At 49.5% G+C, this 19,331-nt stretch overlaps 1 protein-coding gene across 5 annotated transcripts in view; it reads right to left on the bottom strand.

Annotated features, from left to right (window-relative positions):
- st18 (ST18 C2H2C-type zinc finger transcription factor) overlaps nucleotides 1–19,331 on the bottom strand; it is a 575,669-nt gene that overhangs the window by 11,288 nt on the left and 545,050 nt on the right. For 3 of the 5 annotated variants that reach the window (XM_072467782.1, XM_072467785.1, XM_072467786.1), the window contains one exon: nucleotides 9,052–13,909. The exons of 1 other annotated variant lie outside the window; for it this stretch is intronic. In XM_072467782.1, coding sequence (XP_072323883.1) covers nucleotides 13,769–13,909 — 141 coding nt within the window. In that variant the 3' untranslated portion in view covers nucleotides 9,052–13,768. Of the gene's footprint in view, nucleotides 1–9,050; nucleotides 13,910–19,331 lie in introns of those variants that run through there. One more of the 5 variants, XM_072467784.1, reaches the window with a different exon arrangement.

Below are 19,331 nucleotides of genomic sequence, written 5' to 3'. Positions count from 1 at the left end.
AGAAGTTAGCCCATAATAGGCATGAAAGAGCCCAGAAAGGCAGCGGAGAGCCTGATATCAGGTCCTCATCTGCTGTGAAGAATGGGCCCTGGAGATCGTAGAGTTGACTGAGGGGAAACCAGTCACCAACAGCGAGGTTGGCCTGCTCCACAGAGACTACAATCCATTGCCCCTTCACCCAGATGACCTGCCACAAGTGAGTTGTTCATGCCAGTCAAAAAGGATCCTTCCCTCTCACTGACCACATCGCCCTTCTCCAGCAGGATCACCACATGATGAGGCCAGGTCATCCAGGGTCACCCCCCACCCCCACCCAAGAGTATACCTCAGAGGAGAGTTCCAGGAGATTACCACTGAGGTGTCACAGCTGTCATCCCCACCCTCCACCAGTGCTGACACACACACCTTGGTGGGTGGCACTAGTGCACAGGCTTCTGGCACACAGTCTGGTGAGCACCACAAAGGTACATCTCAAAGTCATCGGGTGGAACAGGACAGTGGCATCGGTATGCCGAATGAGGCCCTCTGACCCAGGCCCTCCAGAGGACATCTGCCAAGGGCTAAAAGGCTACAGGGCATGATAAGCAGCAGGCTGCTCCTGCCTCAGGTGTGCACCTTGGGGACACACCTAGATGTAGCGGAAGAACATGGAGGATTAAGAATATAGAGGAGCACTGAGGGCACTGGTTGGATATGGGGGGAGGGGGAGGACTATCTGTAGCTAGAGACAGTGGGAATTTTAAATGTTCACCATTAATCATCTAACACCTGACACATGTGAATCTTCTGTCACATTATTCTGCACAGTGGTCCTGCCTTCAGGACCACCTCCAGTAGCCCTCTGCTCCTACCATCCCCTGCTGCCTGGGCACAGTGCTCAAAGAGCACAAGCCCCCGATGCAGACCCCATTTGGTTGATGGGTGCGAGTGCACTGTCAGCAGAAGGACAGGAGTCAGACTTCAGCTTAAACTAAGAAACACCAGAGCTTACCTCACAGCAAGTCATGATCACTCTCCTGCCTTTGATATTCACCCACTCGCTGACAGTGCTGACACAGGCCCATCACCCTGGGGTGATGTTACACAAACCTTTGGAGGGTGGAACAGGGTAGTCAGGGATGGGGGGAGGGTGTTTGTGGGAATGTCAGGGAATGGGTGGGAAGGATGGGGATGGTCAATGGGGGCGTGGTGTGAATTGGGGGGTATTGGGGGGGTAGGGAGAAGGTGGTGAGCTGATGGACAAAGCCTTGTCCAATGAGAAGCGGGCGAGGGTGAGGGCTCCCTTGGGCCTCTGGGCATGCTGGACCCTCGCCGTCACCTGTCCCCCATCCTCCGGCTGCTCCCATGGGTCTTCCCTGGGCTCGTCCTCCAGTCCCTCATGGTCCTCCAGTCCCTCATGGTTTCTTCCTCCTCATCCAGCACGTCGCCCTGCTGCTGTGCCAAGTTGTGGTGGGCACAATGTACCACCACAAAGCAGGAGAGCCTCTGGAGAGTGTGCTTCAGTGTACCACCAAAGCAGTCCAAGCATCGGAACCGCATTTTCAGCAGCCCAGTGCACTAGTCAATGACAGCACATGTGGCATCAGGTGCCTCGTTATATTGGCTCCCCACCTCAGTCTCCAGCGTCATCAGCCAGGACCTCAGCGGGTACCCCTTATCCCCCAAGAACCAACCCGTCATCCTGAGAATCTCCCTATGTCCCAGGATGTAGCTGTCATGCACGCTCCCGGGGAAGCCTGCACACACGCGCATGATGCGAAGGTGGTGGTCGCACACAAGTTGAACATTCAGGGTGTGGAACCCCTTCCTGTTAATAAAGGGCACTCCCTGGTGCCCCGGTGTGCCCCAGGTGACAAGCATGCCATGAATTACCCTCTGGACCTGGGGCATCCTCGCGATGGTGGAAAATCCTAGTGCCCGGATATCTTCCGTGTGCTTGGTCCAGCTGCCCAGGCACACAGGTGCACTCACGGATGCACTCGTGGGCTGTAGATTGTGATATGCCACACATGTCTCTGCTCGAACCCTGATATGATCCGGTGGCATAAACGTTTAGGGCTGCGATGACCTTCACGGCCACCGAGAGTGGGTGCCCTCCAACTTCATGGGGTGCCAGGTCCGCGAGGATGTGGCACAGGTGTCATACTGTCTTTGTTGAGATGGATTCTCTTGAGGGACACATGATGTCCATCATCTCTTCATAAGAACAACAGCTGTATACCTTGGGCCATCGCTGGTGTCCCCCTCTGGGTCCCTCATCAGCCTGATGGCCAGGTCCGCAGGGTGTTATATGGATCCCCTGTACATGGGGTGCCGGCTCCACCCTGCGTCGACGCTGCTACCAACCTCTCTGGCATCTGGCTATCTGGGCTGCCACCAGCACCGCGAAGGCTGTCGCTGCAGGGCCAACAACACCATCCATTGTCGTATCTGTAAGGAATTGAAGGAGAGAGATCGACAATCTGTTAGGGCTTCCAGTCGGGACCCTAATATCCTCCAAGCCTCCCCCGCCCTTACGTGTCCCGCTTTCTCTCAGAGTGCCATCCACCGAGCCAGTTGTGCTGGAGGGCCCTGATCTACACACTCACTCCCGGCCACAGCAGGAGCACCTAGACCCCAGATCCAAGACGCTTGCTGAGAACATTAAGGGAACCGAGCTCAGGTACCTTCCCCTGAGCCACACACTCACCTGAGGAGTTCCTCAGGGTAGTATCCTAGGACGAACCATCTTCAACTGCTTCATTAATGACCCCCTTTCATCATAAGGTCAGAAGTGGGGATGTTTGCAGATGACGGCACAATATCCAGCACCTTCATGACTCCTCAGATAATGAAGCAGTCCACGTCCAAATGCAGCAAGAACTGGACAATATCCAGGCTTCGACTGACAAGTGGCAAGTTACATTCGCGCCACACAAGTGCCAGGCAATGACCATCTCCTACAAGAGAGGTCTAACCATTGCCCCTTGACATTCAGTGGCATTACCATCACTGAATCCCCCGCAATCAACATCCTGGGGGCTACCATTGATCAGAAACTGAACTGGACTAGCCTTATTAATACTGTGGCTACCAAGGGAAGCATGGTGGCACAGTGGTTAACATTGCCGCCTCACGGCGCCGAGGTCCCAGGTTCGATCCTGCTCTGGGTCACTGTCCATATGGAGTTTACACATTCTCCCCACGTTTGTGAGGGTTTCGTTCCCATAACCTAAAAGTTGTGCACGGTCGGTGGATTGGCCATGCTAAATTGCCCCTTAATTGGAAAAAATGAATTGGGTACTCTAAATTTATTTAAAAATATAAAAAATACTGTTGCTACAATGGCAGATCAAAGGCTAGGAATGCCATTGTGAGTAACTGACCTCCTGACCCCCCCAAAGCCTGTCCACCATCTACAAAGTACAAGTCAGGAGTGTAATGGAATACTCTCCACTTGGCTGGATGAGTGCGGCTCCAACAACACTCAAGAAGCTCGACACCATCTGGGACAAAGCAGCACGCTTGATTGCTCCCCCCTCCATATACATTCAAACCCTCCACCACCAATGAACAGTGGCAGCCGTGTATGCACTGCAGTAACTCACCAAGGTTCCTTAAATGTAAATAGCTTCTCACCGCCTCAGATCCCGTCAACAGCCACTGCACCAGCTTCCTTAAAAGAGGAGTGCTAAACGGCGCCCATGTAACCTCTCACTGGGGAGCCGGTTAGTTCCTGGGATTGGAGTTGCATCTTGCTAATGAGATGGGGATTGGGCTTAATTCGTCTCAATGATCTTCTTGCCACATTTGGGCGGGGTCTGGAACCGGCACCGGAAGTAGGTTGGTTACATAGCGAACTTACCAGGGTGCCAGGCTGGCATTTTTCCCATGCTGAGGTTAGGGCCCGGAGGTGCCCTGCACGGGGGCGGTGGAGTGTGGGGGGGCCGAGAATTGGGGCCTTGGGGGGGGGGGGGGGTTCGGAAGTTGCGTCGGGGGTTGAGACCCCCATGTAAAAAGCGGAGCTCCTCAGTGCAAGAAACGGGACTAATTGCGGCCTCATCGGGGCGTACCCTGCTCTGGCTCCAAATCGTACCAGAGTCCCGGTAGATGGCATGGTGTTTCTCGGCGCAATGAGAAACGGTTTCTCAGTGTTGGGTTGCCAAAGGTTAGAGATAGTTTGAAACAAGTAGAGAGGCAGAGAAAGGGGACGGGGAAAATAAAACAGCGGTAATATTTTAGCCTCCTGCTCCCTCTCGGCAGCCAAGGCACCCAGTCCAAGTTTGTCAATGCTTGTAGTAATTCAAGCCTGCGAAACCTCCAACTGAGATGAGTGGAGCATAGTGGAAGGGCGGTGTATACGGTGTCCAACCCGCTAATCACATTTAAATGCATGCAAATGCTGGTTTTGCATGCCACTGCTGGCGCAGGGCACAAGCCTCATTATCACCACCAGCGAGGGACTGGAGCATGGCGCCAAAATTGGCAACAGGTGCGGACCTCGATTTTGGTTGGAGGCCCGATTCTCCATCCGATCGCGACGTTTGCGGCGTTGCGAGTCAGGGAATTTCACCTCGGGTTTCAGCTACGCCTGTTCAGCCAATCAATTAGAACAGGGTCAATTTATACCTCACTCCATCTACCCGCTTTGGCTCTGTCCCACTTAATAATCTTGCTCAAAAGAAAACTTGCAAATCTCAGTTTAAAATTTTTCCATTGGTTTTACATCAACAGTGTTTTGAGGTGTGAAAGTTGCAGGTTTTTATCACACCTTGGGCTAAATTCTGAGCCTGCGTACACTGCGAGCGTAAACGGCAATGTGGGCGCAAAACCTTGCATGAGTCGGGAAACGAGATTCTTGCTGTTGTGGCAGTTTCCTGATTTTCTCCGTCCCTCACCTGTATTGTATCAATAAAGAAAGCTTTCGGCCTCCCCCTCTGCCGATCAGAGCCTCTCTCTGGCCCCTGCCACAAATAGAGGCCTTACCTATCCCATGGGTCAACGTCTGTTCCATGGCACCATCATAGCCTCTCCTCACCCACGAGGCACCAATTTCCATTCCTCTCCCTCTACCCGATTGTTTCTCTCTTCTCCCCCCCAACCACCTCAAGTCCTGATCACCAGCATCCTCCAAGCCATGGCAGAGGAGGAGGCCGAAAGCTTTCTTTATGGGCTGGAAAGAGGGGGAGGCCGAAGGCTTCCTCTATAGGCTGAACAAAATACTCCTATTCTCCTGCCCTCTTGAGCCAGCAGCTCTTGATTTCCTTTTACTACTGGGTTTCCTGTGCCACCAATGAAGTCTCCTGCCTTTCCACAGCAGGACACCTGCATGACGCAAGGGGCAAAATTCTCCGTAATTGGCGCGATGTCCGCCGACCGGTGCCAAAAACGGCGCAAATCAGTCCGGCATCGCGCCGCCCCAAAGGTACGGAATCCTCCGCATCTTGACCGGCCGAGCCCTAACCTTGAGGGGCTAGGCCCGCGCCGGACCGATTTCTGCCCCGCCAGCTGGCGGGAAAGACCTTTGGTGCCCCGCCAGCTGGCGCGGAAATGACTTTGCCGTGCGGTGCATGCGCGGGAGTGTCAGTGGCCGCTCACGGCATCCCCGCGCATGCGCAGTGGAGGGGGTCTCTTCCGCCTCCGCCATGGTGGAGACCGTGGCGAAGGCGGAAGGAAAAGAGTGCCCACACGGCACAGGCCTGCCTGCGGATCGGTGGGCCCCGATCGCGGGCCAGGCCACCATGGGGGCACCCCCCGGGGCCAGATCGCCCCGCGCCCCCCCCAGGACCCCGGAGCCCGCCCGCGCCGCCTTGTCCCGCCGGTAAGGTAGGTGGTTTAATCCACGCCGGCGGGACAGGCATTCTAGCAGCGGGACTTCGGCCCATTCGGGCCGGAGAATCGCCGGGGGGGGGGGGGGGGGCGCCAAACGGCGCGGAGCAATTCCCGCCCCCGTCGAATATCCGGTGCCGGAGAATTCGTCAACTGGCGGGGGCGGGATTCACGCCAGCAGCCCCCGCCGATTCTCCGACCCGGCGGGGGGGTCGGAGAATCTCGCCCAAGATGTGTATCGCTTTTCATGGCTCGCCTCCCAGTTTGCCACTGGGCTAATAATCCGGAGACCCAGGGCACTTCTCTGGGAGCCCCGGTTCGAATCGCACCATGGCAGATGGTGAAATTTGAATTCAATAAAAATCTGGAAATAAAAGTGTAACGATGACCATGAAACCATTGCTGATTGTCATAAAAACCCATCTGGTTCATTAATGTCTTTCAAGGAAAGAAATCCACCACCCTTACCTGGTCTGGCCTACACATGAGTTCAGACCCACAGAAATGTGGTTGACTCTTAAATACCCTCAGAATTGGCATTGCAAGGCACTCAGTTCAGGAGCCATTAGAGATGGGCTTAAATGCTGGCCAGCCAATGATGTCCACATCCCATGAATGAATATGAAAAAAATACAGGAGGGAATTACCCTGAGAGTCCTCAATAGCAACTTTGGATCCCATGAAGTCCGATGGCATCAGGTCAAACATGGGCAAGGAAATCACCTGCTGATTACCACTTACCGCTCTCCTCAGCTGATGAATCAATACTCCTCCGTGTTGAACACCACTGGATGAAACACTGACAGTGATAAGAAGGCAGAATGCACTCTGGGTGGGGGACTTCAATGTCCATCACCAAGAGTGTCTCAGTAGCACTACTGCTGGCCGAGTCCAAAAGGACATAGCTGCTAGACTGGGTCTGCAGCAGATTTTGAGGGAACTAACAAGAGGGAAAAACATACTTGACTTCATCCTCACTTCATCTGCCCGCCGCAAATGCATCTGTCTATGACAGTATCGGCAGGAGTGACCACCATACAGTCCTTATGGAGACCAATTCCTGTCATCACATTGTGGATACCCTCCATCCTGTTGTGTGGCACTACCACCATGCTGAAGACAATCTTAAGCTAATTCCATTCACTCCACGTGATATTAAGAAATGACTGAAGGCACTGGATACTTCAAAGGCTATGGACCCTGGCAATATTCCGGCAATAATACTGAAGACTTGCGCTCCAGAACTTTAAAAAATAATTCATTATGGGATGTGATGTTGCTAGCCAGACTAGCATTTGTTGCTCATCCCTAATTGCCCTCGAACTGAGTGTCATTTCAAAGTGCATTTAAGAGTCAACCACATTGCTGTGGGTCTGGATTCACACGTAGGCCAGACCAGGTAAGGGGGCAGATTTCCTTCCCTAAAGAACATTGGTGAACCAGATGGGTTTCACAACAATCGATAACAATTTCATGGTCGTCATTGGACATGTAATTCCAGATTTTTTTACTGGATTCAAATTTCACCATCTGCCATAGTAGGATTCGAACCCGGGTCCACATAGCCAAACCACACCAAACTGCTCCAGCACAGCTACAGCACTGGAATCTACCCAGCAATGTGGGAAACAATTCAAGTATGTCCTGTACACAAAAAGCAGGACAAATTCAACCTGGCCAATTACCACCCCATCAGACTATTTCAATCATCAGAAAAGTGATGGAAGGGGGCTTCAACAGTGCTTTCAAGCAGTAATTGCTGAGCAATAACCTCCTCAATGATGGTCATAGATAGAATTTACAGTGCAGAAGGAGGCCATTCGGCCCATCGAGTCTGCACCGGCTCTTTGAAAGAGCACCCTACCTAAGTCCACACCTCCACCCTATCCCCATAACCCAGTAACCCCACCCAACACTAAGGGCAATTTTGGACACTAAGGGCAATTTAGCATGGCCAATCCACCTAACCTGCACATCTTTGGACTGTGGGAGGAAACCGGAGCACCCGGAGGAAACCCACGCACACACGGGGAGAACGTGCAGACTCCACACAGACAGTGACCCAAGCCGGGAATCGAACCTGGGACCCTGGAGCTGTGAAGCTATTGTGCTAACCACCATGCTAGTTTGGGTTCCGCCAGGACCACTCAGCTCCTGACCTTAATAAAACTCTAGTTCAAACATTGACAAGCTGGACTCTACATGTGAAGTGAGAGCCACTGCTCTGGACATCAGGGCAACATTTGACCGAATATGGCATTATGGGGCCATAGCAAAACTGGAACCACTGGGAATCAGGGGGAAATCTCCCTGATGGTCAGTTTTACCTGGCACAAACAAGATGGTTGTGGTTGGTAGAGGTCAATCACCTCAGTTACAGAATATCGCGACAGGAGTTCCTCAGGGTAGTGTCCTAAGCCCAAACACCTTCAGCTGCTTCAGCATTGACCTTCCCTCCATCATAAGGTCAGAAGTGGGAATGTTCACTGATGATTGCATAGGTTCAACACCATTTATGACTCCTCAGATCTGACGCAGTCCATGTCCAAATGCAGCATGACCTGGAGAATAGCCAGGCTTGGGCTGATTAATAGCAATTAACATTTGCGCCACAAAAGTACCAGGCAATGAGCATATCCAACAAGAGAGAATCCAACCATCGCCCCTTGACATTCAATGGTATTACCATCACTGAACCCCCCACTATCAACATCTTGGGGGTTACCATTGATTAGAAACTGAGCTGGACTAGCCATATTAATACTGTGGCTACAAGTACAGGTCAGAAACTAGGAATCCTGTGGTGAGTAACTCACCTCCTGACTCCCAAAGCCTGTCCACCAGGCACACATCAGGGGCTGGATTCTGCGGGAATCGGCGGGGCGGGCAACTCCGGCGGGAAGGAGTGGCGTGAACCACTCCGGCGTCGGGACGCCCCAAAGTTGTGGAATCCTCCGCACCTTCAGGGGCTAGGCCAGCGCCAGAGTGGTTTGCGCCACGCCAGCCGGCGGGGAAGGGGCTTGGCGGCGCGGCCACCGCCGCCGAAGGGCCTCCGCTGGCCGGCGCATGCGCGGGAGTGCCAGCGTGTGCTGGCATCATCCCAGCACATGCGCAGGGATGGTTCATCTCCGCCTCAGCCATGGCGGAGGACAACAGCAGCCGACACGGAGGAATAAAGTGCCCCCACGGCACAGGTCCGCCCGCGGTTCGGTGGGCCCTGATCGCGGGTCAGGCCACCGTGGGGGAACCTCCCAGGGCCAGATGCCCCCGCGCCCCCCCCTCCGAGGACCCCGGTGGCTGCCCGCGCCGCCAGGTTCCGCCGGTAAGGACCTGTTGTAATTTATACCGGCGGGACCGGCCTAAAACGGGCGGCAACTCGGCCCATCACGGGCCGGAGTATCGCGGGGGGGGGCCTCCCACGGCCGCCGATTGACGCGCCGCGATTCACGCACCCGCCAAATCCCCGGCGCTTGAGAATTCGGCAGCCGGCGGGGGCGGGATTCAAGCCGCCCCCCCGGCAATTCTCCGACCCGGCGGGGGGTCGAAGAATCCCGCCCCAGGAGTGTAATGGAATACTCCCCACTTTCCTGGATGAGTACAGCTCTAACACTCAAGAAGCTTGACACCATCCAGAACAAAGTATCCTGCTTGATTGGCATCCTATTGATTAACATTCACTCCCTACACTACCAATGCACAATGTCAACAATAATTATAATAATAATCTGTATAAGTGTCACAAGTAGGCTTACATAAACACTGCATGAAGTTACTGCGCCACATTCCGGCACCTGTTCGGGTATACAGAGGAAGAATTCAGAATGTCCAAATTACCTAACAGCACGTCTTTCGGGACTTATGGGAGGAAAGCGGAGCACCCGGAGGAAACTTTTCCCACGCAGACACGGAACGTGCAGACTCTGCACAGACATTGGCCCAAGCTGGGAATCGAACCTGGGACCTTGACGTGTGAAGCAACAGTGCTAACCACTGTGCTACCATGCCAGCCATAAGATGCACTGCAGGAACTCACCAACCCTCCTTAGATAGCACTTTCCAAACCCATGGCTGCTACCATATAGAAGGATAACAGCAGCAGGCACATAGGAACACCACCACCTGCAAATTCCCCTCCAAGTCACCCACCATCCTGCCTTAGAAATATATCGCCATTCCTTCACTGTCCCTCCCTAATAGTACTATGGGTGTACCTACACCATGTAGCTGCAGAAGGTCAAGAAGGCAGTTCATCACAACCTTCTCACGGGCAATTAGGGATGGGCAGTAAATGCAGACCTAACCAGCGATGCCCACATCACAAGAATGAATTTTAAAACAAAATCTGGCTGCCAGCTGGGAAAAATATTTCAAATTATAGTTAGGTACTGCTGATTAAATCGTCAGGATCTCCGCATTCCTGGCCTCAATCTGTTCCCTGATTGTTTTTGATGTACCCTGCATCTATGCCCCCTTTGTTATCTGGGCCAAAGGATTGGATTTTCTCAGAAAAAATGGAGCCATTTGAAAATGGTGGGTGAGACTTGATTCTGGGATTCCCGCCACGATGCCCGGTGCCGACAATTTTCGCCTAGCACAGGATAAGAGTGTGAGTAGTGTGGTGGGAATGGTGAGGGCTAGAGGGCGAACTGTTTTATTACAATGACTGGGACAAAGTCCCAGAAAACTGAGAAAGGCCTTCGAACCAGCCCACCTCAACCCTCACCCTGCCTCAGTGCCACCTAGGATCTGCATCCGGGGTCAGCAGGTCTAACTCCAACCTGCATCTGATCCCTTCTACCCCCGCCACCCCCCCTCCCGGGGTGAAAATCACACAATTTGGGGCCCTTTAAACTGAGGCCTGTCTGCCAAGCAGGGAACTTCCCAACTCAAGCTCCCATCTCAGTTGCGAAAACCAAGCCCAAAGTGTCATTCTCGATATCAAATATTAACAGGTCCATCATCTGGCAGCTGCAGTTAGACAGCGGCTGGTTATGCTTCAAGGAAGGCTGCCTAACTAGTGGAGGGTAACAACCTGTCTAAGTGACTAAGGTGAAATTGGGGGCAATTTCAACCTCACCTTTCTGTCGTGAAACTGACTGGATTGGGGGCAGCCTGAGTCTGCTCCATTTTATTCTTCATTAAAGTCAATGAAAAGTAGTATTCAATGGGATATAAATTGAGTGCCGTACCTGATCTCATGGGTTTCTCACCTGCCACTTCAATTAAAATTATCTTGGTATGAAACATAGTTTACAAACTATGAGCTCTAACTGGTATCATTGTGTATGTGAGTTTTGTGCATGCCTGACATTTATAGTATCCACTATTCTTAGGGCTGAAGTGAATACTTTACAGAAAGCCCTAAAGTGGAGTGAATTCTTAGAGTGGCAAAGCTTTCACTTAAGAAAGGTTTACACGTTGGCTATTGTGTCCTCAGTGAAACTCATTTCAAAGGATGGCGGCCATCACTTTTTTTGTGTTGTTTATACACACGAGCTAATGGCAGTGCTAAGTGAAGTTATGACTGTCGCGGTACAAAGATCTTCATAAATAGTGACATTTTATTAATAAATTAATTCTAATGTGCAGCGGACAGTATTTTAGGAAGGAGAACCTCATTTGGTACAATTGATTTAAAAAAACAAGTTTTGCTTCACACATGAGGCTATGGAATATAGCAATGTGTCTCAAGATCGTGCAGAATTTAAACAGGTTGCTTTCTTTTGAGGATCTTCAGTAAGGCAGGTGATGGCATTTCTAGTGACAACTTGGTTGTACTAGAAAAATCCTGCATCAGATTTAATGTTTGTGTTTGGGCTACTAAGGGTACTACAGATGGGTGACATGCTATGAAATTAGATTTGTCCCACAGACTATAGTGCTGAAAATATGTAATTATAATTAATTTAGCAATCTGTATTTCAATTACAGCTGGAGTTGCCATTGAAAACATGGATTCTTGAAGCTATTTCTGGAACATTTTCAGAAGTTTGATCCCACTTCTGTATCATCACTAATAAGAAAGCTAAAAAGAACCCTATCAAAGTAGATAAGGTTCGAACCCACCGATAAAATGGAGTGAATTTGACTAGAAGCAATTGTTGCTGATAACATGACTACCTTCGAAAGGTGACACAAATGACATTACATTTAATATAAAGTAATACACATTGAAATGAAACAACCCATAGAAAGTACATATGAGAAGATGGTCCTGGGATACAGTGCAAAAAAAACTCAGATCACAAGAGTAGCCCTTTAATTAATATATTTAAGAAACAAATAAAAACATACTCTAATCTCGTAGAACAAACATTATACCGAGCACCACTGAATTTTTTCAAAAAAAATTGTTTGTACAAACTGCGTTTTAGGAGCTGAAATAAATATGCAAAATTAACAGGCAAACATTTCCAGTCACTTTTAGTCATTAGCTGCTGTCTCAAACACAAACATATGTGCGCACTTTGACTCATTCAACCACACACAGGCACAGGAACACATGAATGATCGTGTGTGCATGTGGTACATCTGATACATACACCCATTCACTCACAAAGGCAGTTTTTTTTAAGCTAATTCATGTTGTAATAGTGTACAAGAACTTTGACATTTTACAGTTTAAAAAATCAATAAAAACATTTTTGTATAAGCAATTTGTTGAGACTTCTCTCTCCTTTGCTTCTCTGTTACTGTACAGTAGTCCCTGATATACAGATTGTATCTGTTATGAACTGTTGTCAGGATGAGTATTTTGTAAAACAGATGCACTGCATTTACATTTCCATTAGAGGGCAGTGTTTCATGTTAAACTTTCCTTTTGCATGATCCTTTTATAATTGATTGCTTTGTTGGTCGTACAAAATGCAATATAAAAGTAAAGAATATATATATATGTCTAGCAAAACACAGTAATAAGAAAATAAACGCATTAGAACACAAATGACTAGAACAAAAAACAAATCCTTTTCTTGAAACACACATGAGACATAAATAATATTTTGTTATTTGTCATTTGCGCCCAAAGAGAAATGTCACTTATAAAAAAATCTGCTTTCTTTTCTTGTTCTAGAATCTACATAAGCAAAATAATTTTATAAACCTCTCCCAGAAAACCATTTCTTGAAATATCATAAAGTTTGCATAATTAAAACAACTAAAAAAACTTAAATTAAAAACAATAAATAATAACGCATTATAAAAATAACCTAATCACATTTTTTTGTACATCAAATTATATTAAAAAAAACAAAATGGTGCAAAAGGAAAGTATCTGAAGTCAGTGCAGTGTTCTAGATGCTGTCATCCCTTCCAATTTACTTTTAAAGAGTCAGTGTCCCATCAAAGACCTACATGGGCTTGAGGTGAAAACTATTTAATAAATCAGCACTACACAACATTTTCATTTACTTATCGCACATGGTGAACAGAGTTGAAGATATTTTAAACATACTAGTCCTCAAAGCAAGCAGTTGGATCCTAACACATGAATGCTTAATCTGTCGGTAATTCCTCCCTCCAGTATTATAGCTGGGTTCTGGAACCCATTTAGTTTAAATGGGTTAACACCTCTGCTGAAATAGCAGGTAGAGCTTTTTATGTGAACATGTTAAGTGTTCATATGCTATCGCTGCATAATTTCAAGGCTGCTTTTTTTGTAATTAATATGACAATTATACTGCAGAAATTGGCTTTTAATTTGATTTGTGAGGGCCCTGTAACTCTGCAACATAGAGTATTAACAAACAGTAGTCTCAATGTATATTACCTTGCTTTTGTTTATGTTACCTTTGAGGTGTCCCTGAAGAAGGGACATTGTTTTGTGTTGTGATGTGGCTGCAGTAAATATATATTTTTTGCATCTCCTAAAACAGGCCACTAATACATGTGCGACAAACACTTGAAGCTGAAGTGTACTGTCTATGAATAAAAAATGCCATAAGCATGGCATGGACAAGTTTCACACCTGGATACCCTTTACTGCTTGTTTTATGCTTTCCAGAAGGGCCTTGCTTTCAGGGGTGTAATTCCTCTCCAAACTGCTGTACATGTCAGTCAAAGTGTTCACATATAAATCAAAATTCTGTTCGCTGATTGGCTCCTAAGTGAAAAATTCACATTTAACATAATTAATAGGCAATTCACGTTTAAGGGCATCGTGCACATATTGAAAACTTGTCAAGATTTCTTGAAAAATAGAAGGTAATGCTTGAATGGACTTTGACGTGTGGCACATTTGGGCAATGATTTGATTTCTGTTTGCCCATAAGAGGATGCCTAATCTAACCTGAGATTATGTTTAACAAGGTTACACATTACCACCCACTATTTCTGCAGCTCATAACACAAATATAATGCATTTTTCTCCCAGAAATAGCTTGCCTCTGTGGCTTGCTTTTTGTTCTTCTCCTAACTTCTGATGCATCATTGCAGTAAAAAGCACTAAGTTAATCCATATCGTGGGTGTCAACTATAGGGATTTTGTTTGAAATTCACTGATCATAGGTTTTTTGAGTTGCAGACATCCGGGCGAAAGAAAAGCCACTAACTACAGCAAGAAAACTCATACCAGGGGCAGCACGGTAGCACAGTGGTTAGCACAGTTGCTTCACAGCTCTAGGGTCCCAGGTTCGATTCCCGGCTTGCGTCACTGTCTGAGCGGAGTCTGCACGTCCTCCCTGTGTCTGCATGGGTTTCCTTCGGGTGCTCCAGTTTCCTCCCACAGTCCAAATATGTGCAGGTTAGGTGGATTGGCCATGCTAAATTGCCCTTAGTGTCCAAAAAAGGTTAAGTGGGGTTACTGGGGGCAGCACGGTGGTGCAGTGGGTTAGCAGGTTCGATCCCAGCTCTGGGTCACTGTCTGTGTGGAGTTTGCGCATTCTCCCTGTGTTTGCGTGGGTTTCGCCCCCACAACCCAAAGATGTGCAGGCTAGGGGAATTGGCCACACTAAATTGCCCCTTAATTGGAAAAAATGAATTAGGTACTCTCAATTTTTTTTTTAAAGTGGGGTTACTGGGTTAAGGGGATAGGGTGGAAGTGTGGGCTTGAGTAGGGGTCTCTATCCAAGCACCAGGATGCTGATCGAGCTGTGTCGCATATAGTACCACAGACTGCCAAACTGATCTCAGATGTCCATAGAGAAACACTCAGGTCTCTGAGAGCTCTTCAGATTTCTGATTTTACTGAGTTGCTGGAATCTTTCTACGAATAAAATACATTTGTCTGAGGGCACGATTCTCCCAAAACTGTGGTGGGTTTTACAGAGAGTTTCCCGCTGGATCTGCCAGCAGGTTTCCCACGGCTATTCAATGGCACTTAGGGCACAATTGTCCAGAAAAGGTTCGAAGTGTGGTAGCGAGCAGGAATTGTCATGACCTTCCTGATGCTTGGCCCAGCGAGGCTGGTAACACAATTCAACGTTACCTTGCCCACTTATCGAGGCTTCATGGGCTTCTCATCGCAAATGACGGCTCACCAGCTGATTCACCGGGACAGCGCTCACCTGCCCCCCTGCTAACAAGGTCGCGCAACACTTAAGTTGCACTTGCTCAGCCAACCACAGCCAGCTCGCAACAATGGCACCCAGGAGACCAGCCCCAAGATTGGGTACGCTGAGCTGGGGAGGCTTCAAGACACAGTGGAGGCCAGGAGGGAAGTCCTGTTCCCCCGAGGATCCTGGAGGGTGAGCCACAAGGCAGTTAGTGCTGCCTGGGATGAGGTGGAGGTGGCTATCAGCTCTGGGAGTGTGAGCAGGAGGACTGGCCTCAACTGCTGGATAAATGCCAACGACCTACACAGGGCAGCACGGTGAGTGGCCCAACACCCCGCTACCCCCCAAACGGAAACATCCACCCCCCCCAACTCCCCATGCAAGCCCAGCCCTTCCTCAACCTCCCTCCCCCTTCAACACCCCCCAACCCCTCCTTCACTCCCCCTCGCCAAACTGTGAACCACACTTGTGGCTAACGGTGCCCTCTCTGTGATTTCTCAGGAAAAGCTCTGCCATAACCGTTGGGAGAGAGCCCAGACTGGTGGAGGTGTGCTGGACATAAGAATCCTCACCCACTTCGAGGAGTGGGGTGGCTGAGGACAGATCGGTTAGCCACGCGGAGGCTGGCGGACACCGCAGTGAGGTGAGGAACCACAGGGCTCCACCTGGAGGACCTGTCAAACCTGAGTTGTGATTGCCTTACTGACTGACCCATCCCTCCTACTGAGGCAGGAACCCCAGGCGAGACAGCAGTCGGCAGTCTGCTGGATCCCAGGACCCAGCCTGATGCTGAGCCTGTGGTACATAGGTACTCGGAACAGATGGAGACAATAGGGAGTGGCCGGGACGTTCAGAGGGAGATGTCAGCGTCACTCCAGCAGATCCATAGCCGCTTGGAGGAGTCCAGAGGCTAGGGACACAGGAGATGGCGCCGGAAATGAGTGGCACACTGCTGAGGTCCGCAGTGGAGAACCTGGTGCACCATGAGTGAAGGTGTCCAAGGCAACGCACGGTCGGTGACGGCCATGGCTGAGGGTCTCGGTAGAATGACTGCCTCGCTGGGCGATGTCACACAGTACCAGGCTGACCTTGATGAGGTTCTGTGGGACATGTCCCACTCTCAGATGGGAATGATCGAGGCGCTGCGGAGCTTGTCCCAGTGGCAGGTGGGCATGGCTGAGGTGCTGCGGAGCTTGGCCCAGTCACTGAGGTGCATCACGGGTCAGGGAAGCGCGGCTGTGCATGCGCCACCGACAAGTGAGCCGGGGCCCTCCGGCTCCAGACACCCCAGAGGACGCCCGCCAGTGGCATCCAAGGCCACGGGATGAGGTAGGCAGCTGGCGGCCTCCACCTCAGATGTGCATCCTGGGTAGTGTAGAGCTGGGAGGGCAAAGGACGTTGAGGATCACTGAGGACACCGGGGAAGGGGTATTGAGATTGTGGCCTTGAACAGACTTTGGGGAGCTATTTGAATTGAGAGCTACTCTTCCTAGTGTAAAGAACATGCTTAGCAGCATGCTGTGAAGACTTCCCTTAGATTCCAACTGTAACACGATAATAAATCTACCTTTACAAATACATTTAGAATATTGCTACCCCTCGTTCACTAAATGACTTCCCATTTAATATCACAACGCGAGCACTTGTGGTGTTGCTGGGGCTTCAGGGTGGCTCTTACATAATGAAAACCCACAAACTTGCTGTGTTATATTTCCCTTTTTATTCTATCTATGTGCTATTAGTATCAGTTAGGGCAAAAAAACAATATATAAATAGAACTGAAAGGTCATCAGATTTAAATATGAACACAGTTTCGGTGGGATTTTCCATGCCACCCGCCACGTGTTGTATGGTGGCGGAGGCGGCTGCCATTGGTGGCAGCGGGATCTCCTGGTCCTGGTGCTGACAATGGGGTTTTCTATTGAATGCACCCCTCATTCTTCCCCGCGCCCCCCCCCCCCACCAGTAAAATGATTAGGTTCATGGCCAGCGAGGGCATGAAACTTATTTCCATGGATTTGAAGAAACCTTTGTGTAATTAAAAGACTTTATGATTCATCCTCTCCCTAGTGGTGTGGCATCACGCTAGCGCGAAGGACTACTCGTTTTCAAAAGCAAAATCTGGTCGTGATGACCACGCCGGAGGGAGGGGGGGGGGGGGTGCCTGAAGGCCTGGCGTTGAGGGACAAGGCTAGGCATTTCCGCCTCGCTCCTGGTGGTGGGGGAAATCGACTATTGGTGGACCAACCGCTTGATATATACCCTCCCTGATACTCATTCACACAGGAAAATTGTAGGTCATTTAGTTCCTTAGTTCCTTGGATTTACTGCACCATCCGTATACCATGTCTGATCTGTGTCTCAGCTCTACTTCAGCCACCTTTTCTCTGTAGCCCTTGTTAAATCTATCTATCTGAATCTTACATAAAATTATATAGGGGATACAGTACAGACACAGGCCATCTGGGCCATTTAATCCAACTAGTCCATGTTTGCATTTATGCTCCAGTTGAGCCTCCTCCCACCCTTCCTTATCTAATTCATTTAGCATAACCCTCCATCCTTCTCCCACATATACTTATCTAGCCTTTCCTTAAATATATTATGTGCCTCAGTGAGTTCCATATTCATCCCATCTCTGAGTTAAGAGGTTTCTTCTGAAAGCCCTATTTGAATTCTTGGTGATGATCTTATGTTGATGGCCTTTGGTTTTTCCTTTTGCCCAAGAGGAAACACTCCCTCTCTGGTTTCTCTGTCAACATCTTTCATAATGTAGTTGACCTCTGTTAACTCAACCCTCTCAACATTCTCTTTTCAAGAGAAAATAAATCTGTTCATCCTTTCCTAAAAATATAATCTCACATTTCTAGTGTCATCCATGTAAATCTATTTTTCACTCTCTCCAGTGCCTCTATGTCGTGTCTATAGTACACGACCATAACTGTACACAGCATTTCAGGTGTGGTCTGACCAAGGTTCGATTACAGTCAGCATAACTTCTCTGCATTTCAATTCTATCCCTTCAGAAATATACCCCAGTACTTGTTTTGCATTTGTTATGGCCTCATTAATCTGCATCTCTATTTTGACTGCTTTATGTATTGTATTTCCAGATGCCTTTTATCCTTTATCTCAGTTAGAAACTTATTTCAAAGTAACTTGTGACCTCCTTATTTTTCTTGCTGAAATGTAATTCTTACTTCTCCATGTTGAGATTTGTCAATTAACTATTCTGCAAATTTATTAATAAATTTGCAATTCTCCTCAGTACTGACTATTCCCCACAAGTTGGTAAAATTGCAAATTTAGACATCGGGCGGGATTCTCCGCCTACTGACGCCAAAATCACGTTTGGGCGGAGAATAGCCTCCGATGCCAAAATCGCAGTTGGCACCGGTTTGACACCAAATCAGGATCCTCCGGCACCCCGAAAATAGCATAAATGCATTGTTCGCCGTGCGGTGTTTAAGCACCGTTGGCATATCATTAGCAAGCCTGACCCTCTATTTTCTAGAGCCTCCGCGATTCGCTGCCTCCGATGGGCCGAGTTCCTGACTTGTGGTCTCAGCGGTCGGGAACCCGGCGTGTCGAGCGCTGCCACAGACTGCCGGGAGCCGTGCTGCTGGCCAGGGGGTGTGGGAGGTGGGGGGCCTCCGCGAGGGCTGGGGGGCACTGGTGAGGGATGGCCAGGGGGGCAGTATTTGGCAGGTCGGGTCAGCGCACTGCAGGCGCCATGTTTTATGGCGCGACCGCTGCAGGTCATCGCCGTGCGAATGTGCGGTCACGGACCCAATCATTCTTCAGCCGTTGTTGTCGTGGGAGCTGGGAGTTTCAGTCAGCGCGGCAGTTAGACCCTCACGGGTCGCAGGTTTGGCACTGATTTTTGCGTCGTAAAACGTCACAGTTCCCACGCCAGCATCGGCACTTGGCCTCCAAATCTGTGAATCCAGCCCAACATGTTTTTGATTCCAAAGTCTTTGGCGGGATTCTCTGGCCACATCTGCCCAGCGACCGGAGAATCCCGCCGGAGGT

The sequence above is a fragment of the Scyliorhinus torazame genome, chromosome 11, assembly GCF_047496885.1.
Source record: "Scyliorhinus torazame isolate Kashiwa2021f chromosome 11, sScyTor2.1, whole genome shotgun sequence".
NCBI classification, from domain to species: domain Eukaryota; kingdom Metazoa; phylum Chordata; class Chondrichthyes; order Carcharhiniformes; family Scyliorhinidae; genus Scyliorhinus; species Scyliorhinus torazame.
Note: the sequence above shows the minus strand (reverse complement) of the source record. Positions and strands in the feature narration are given on the sequence as shown.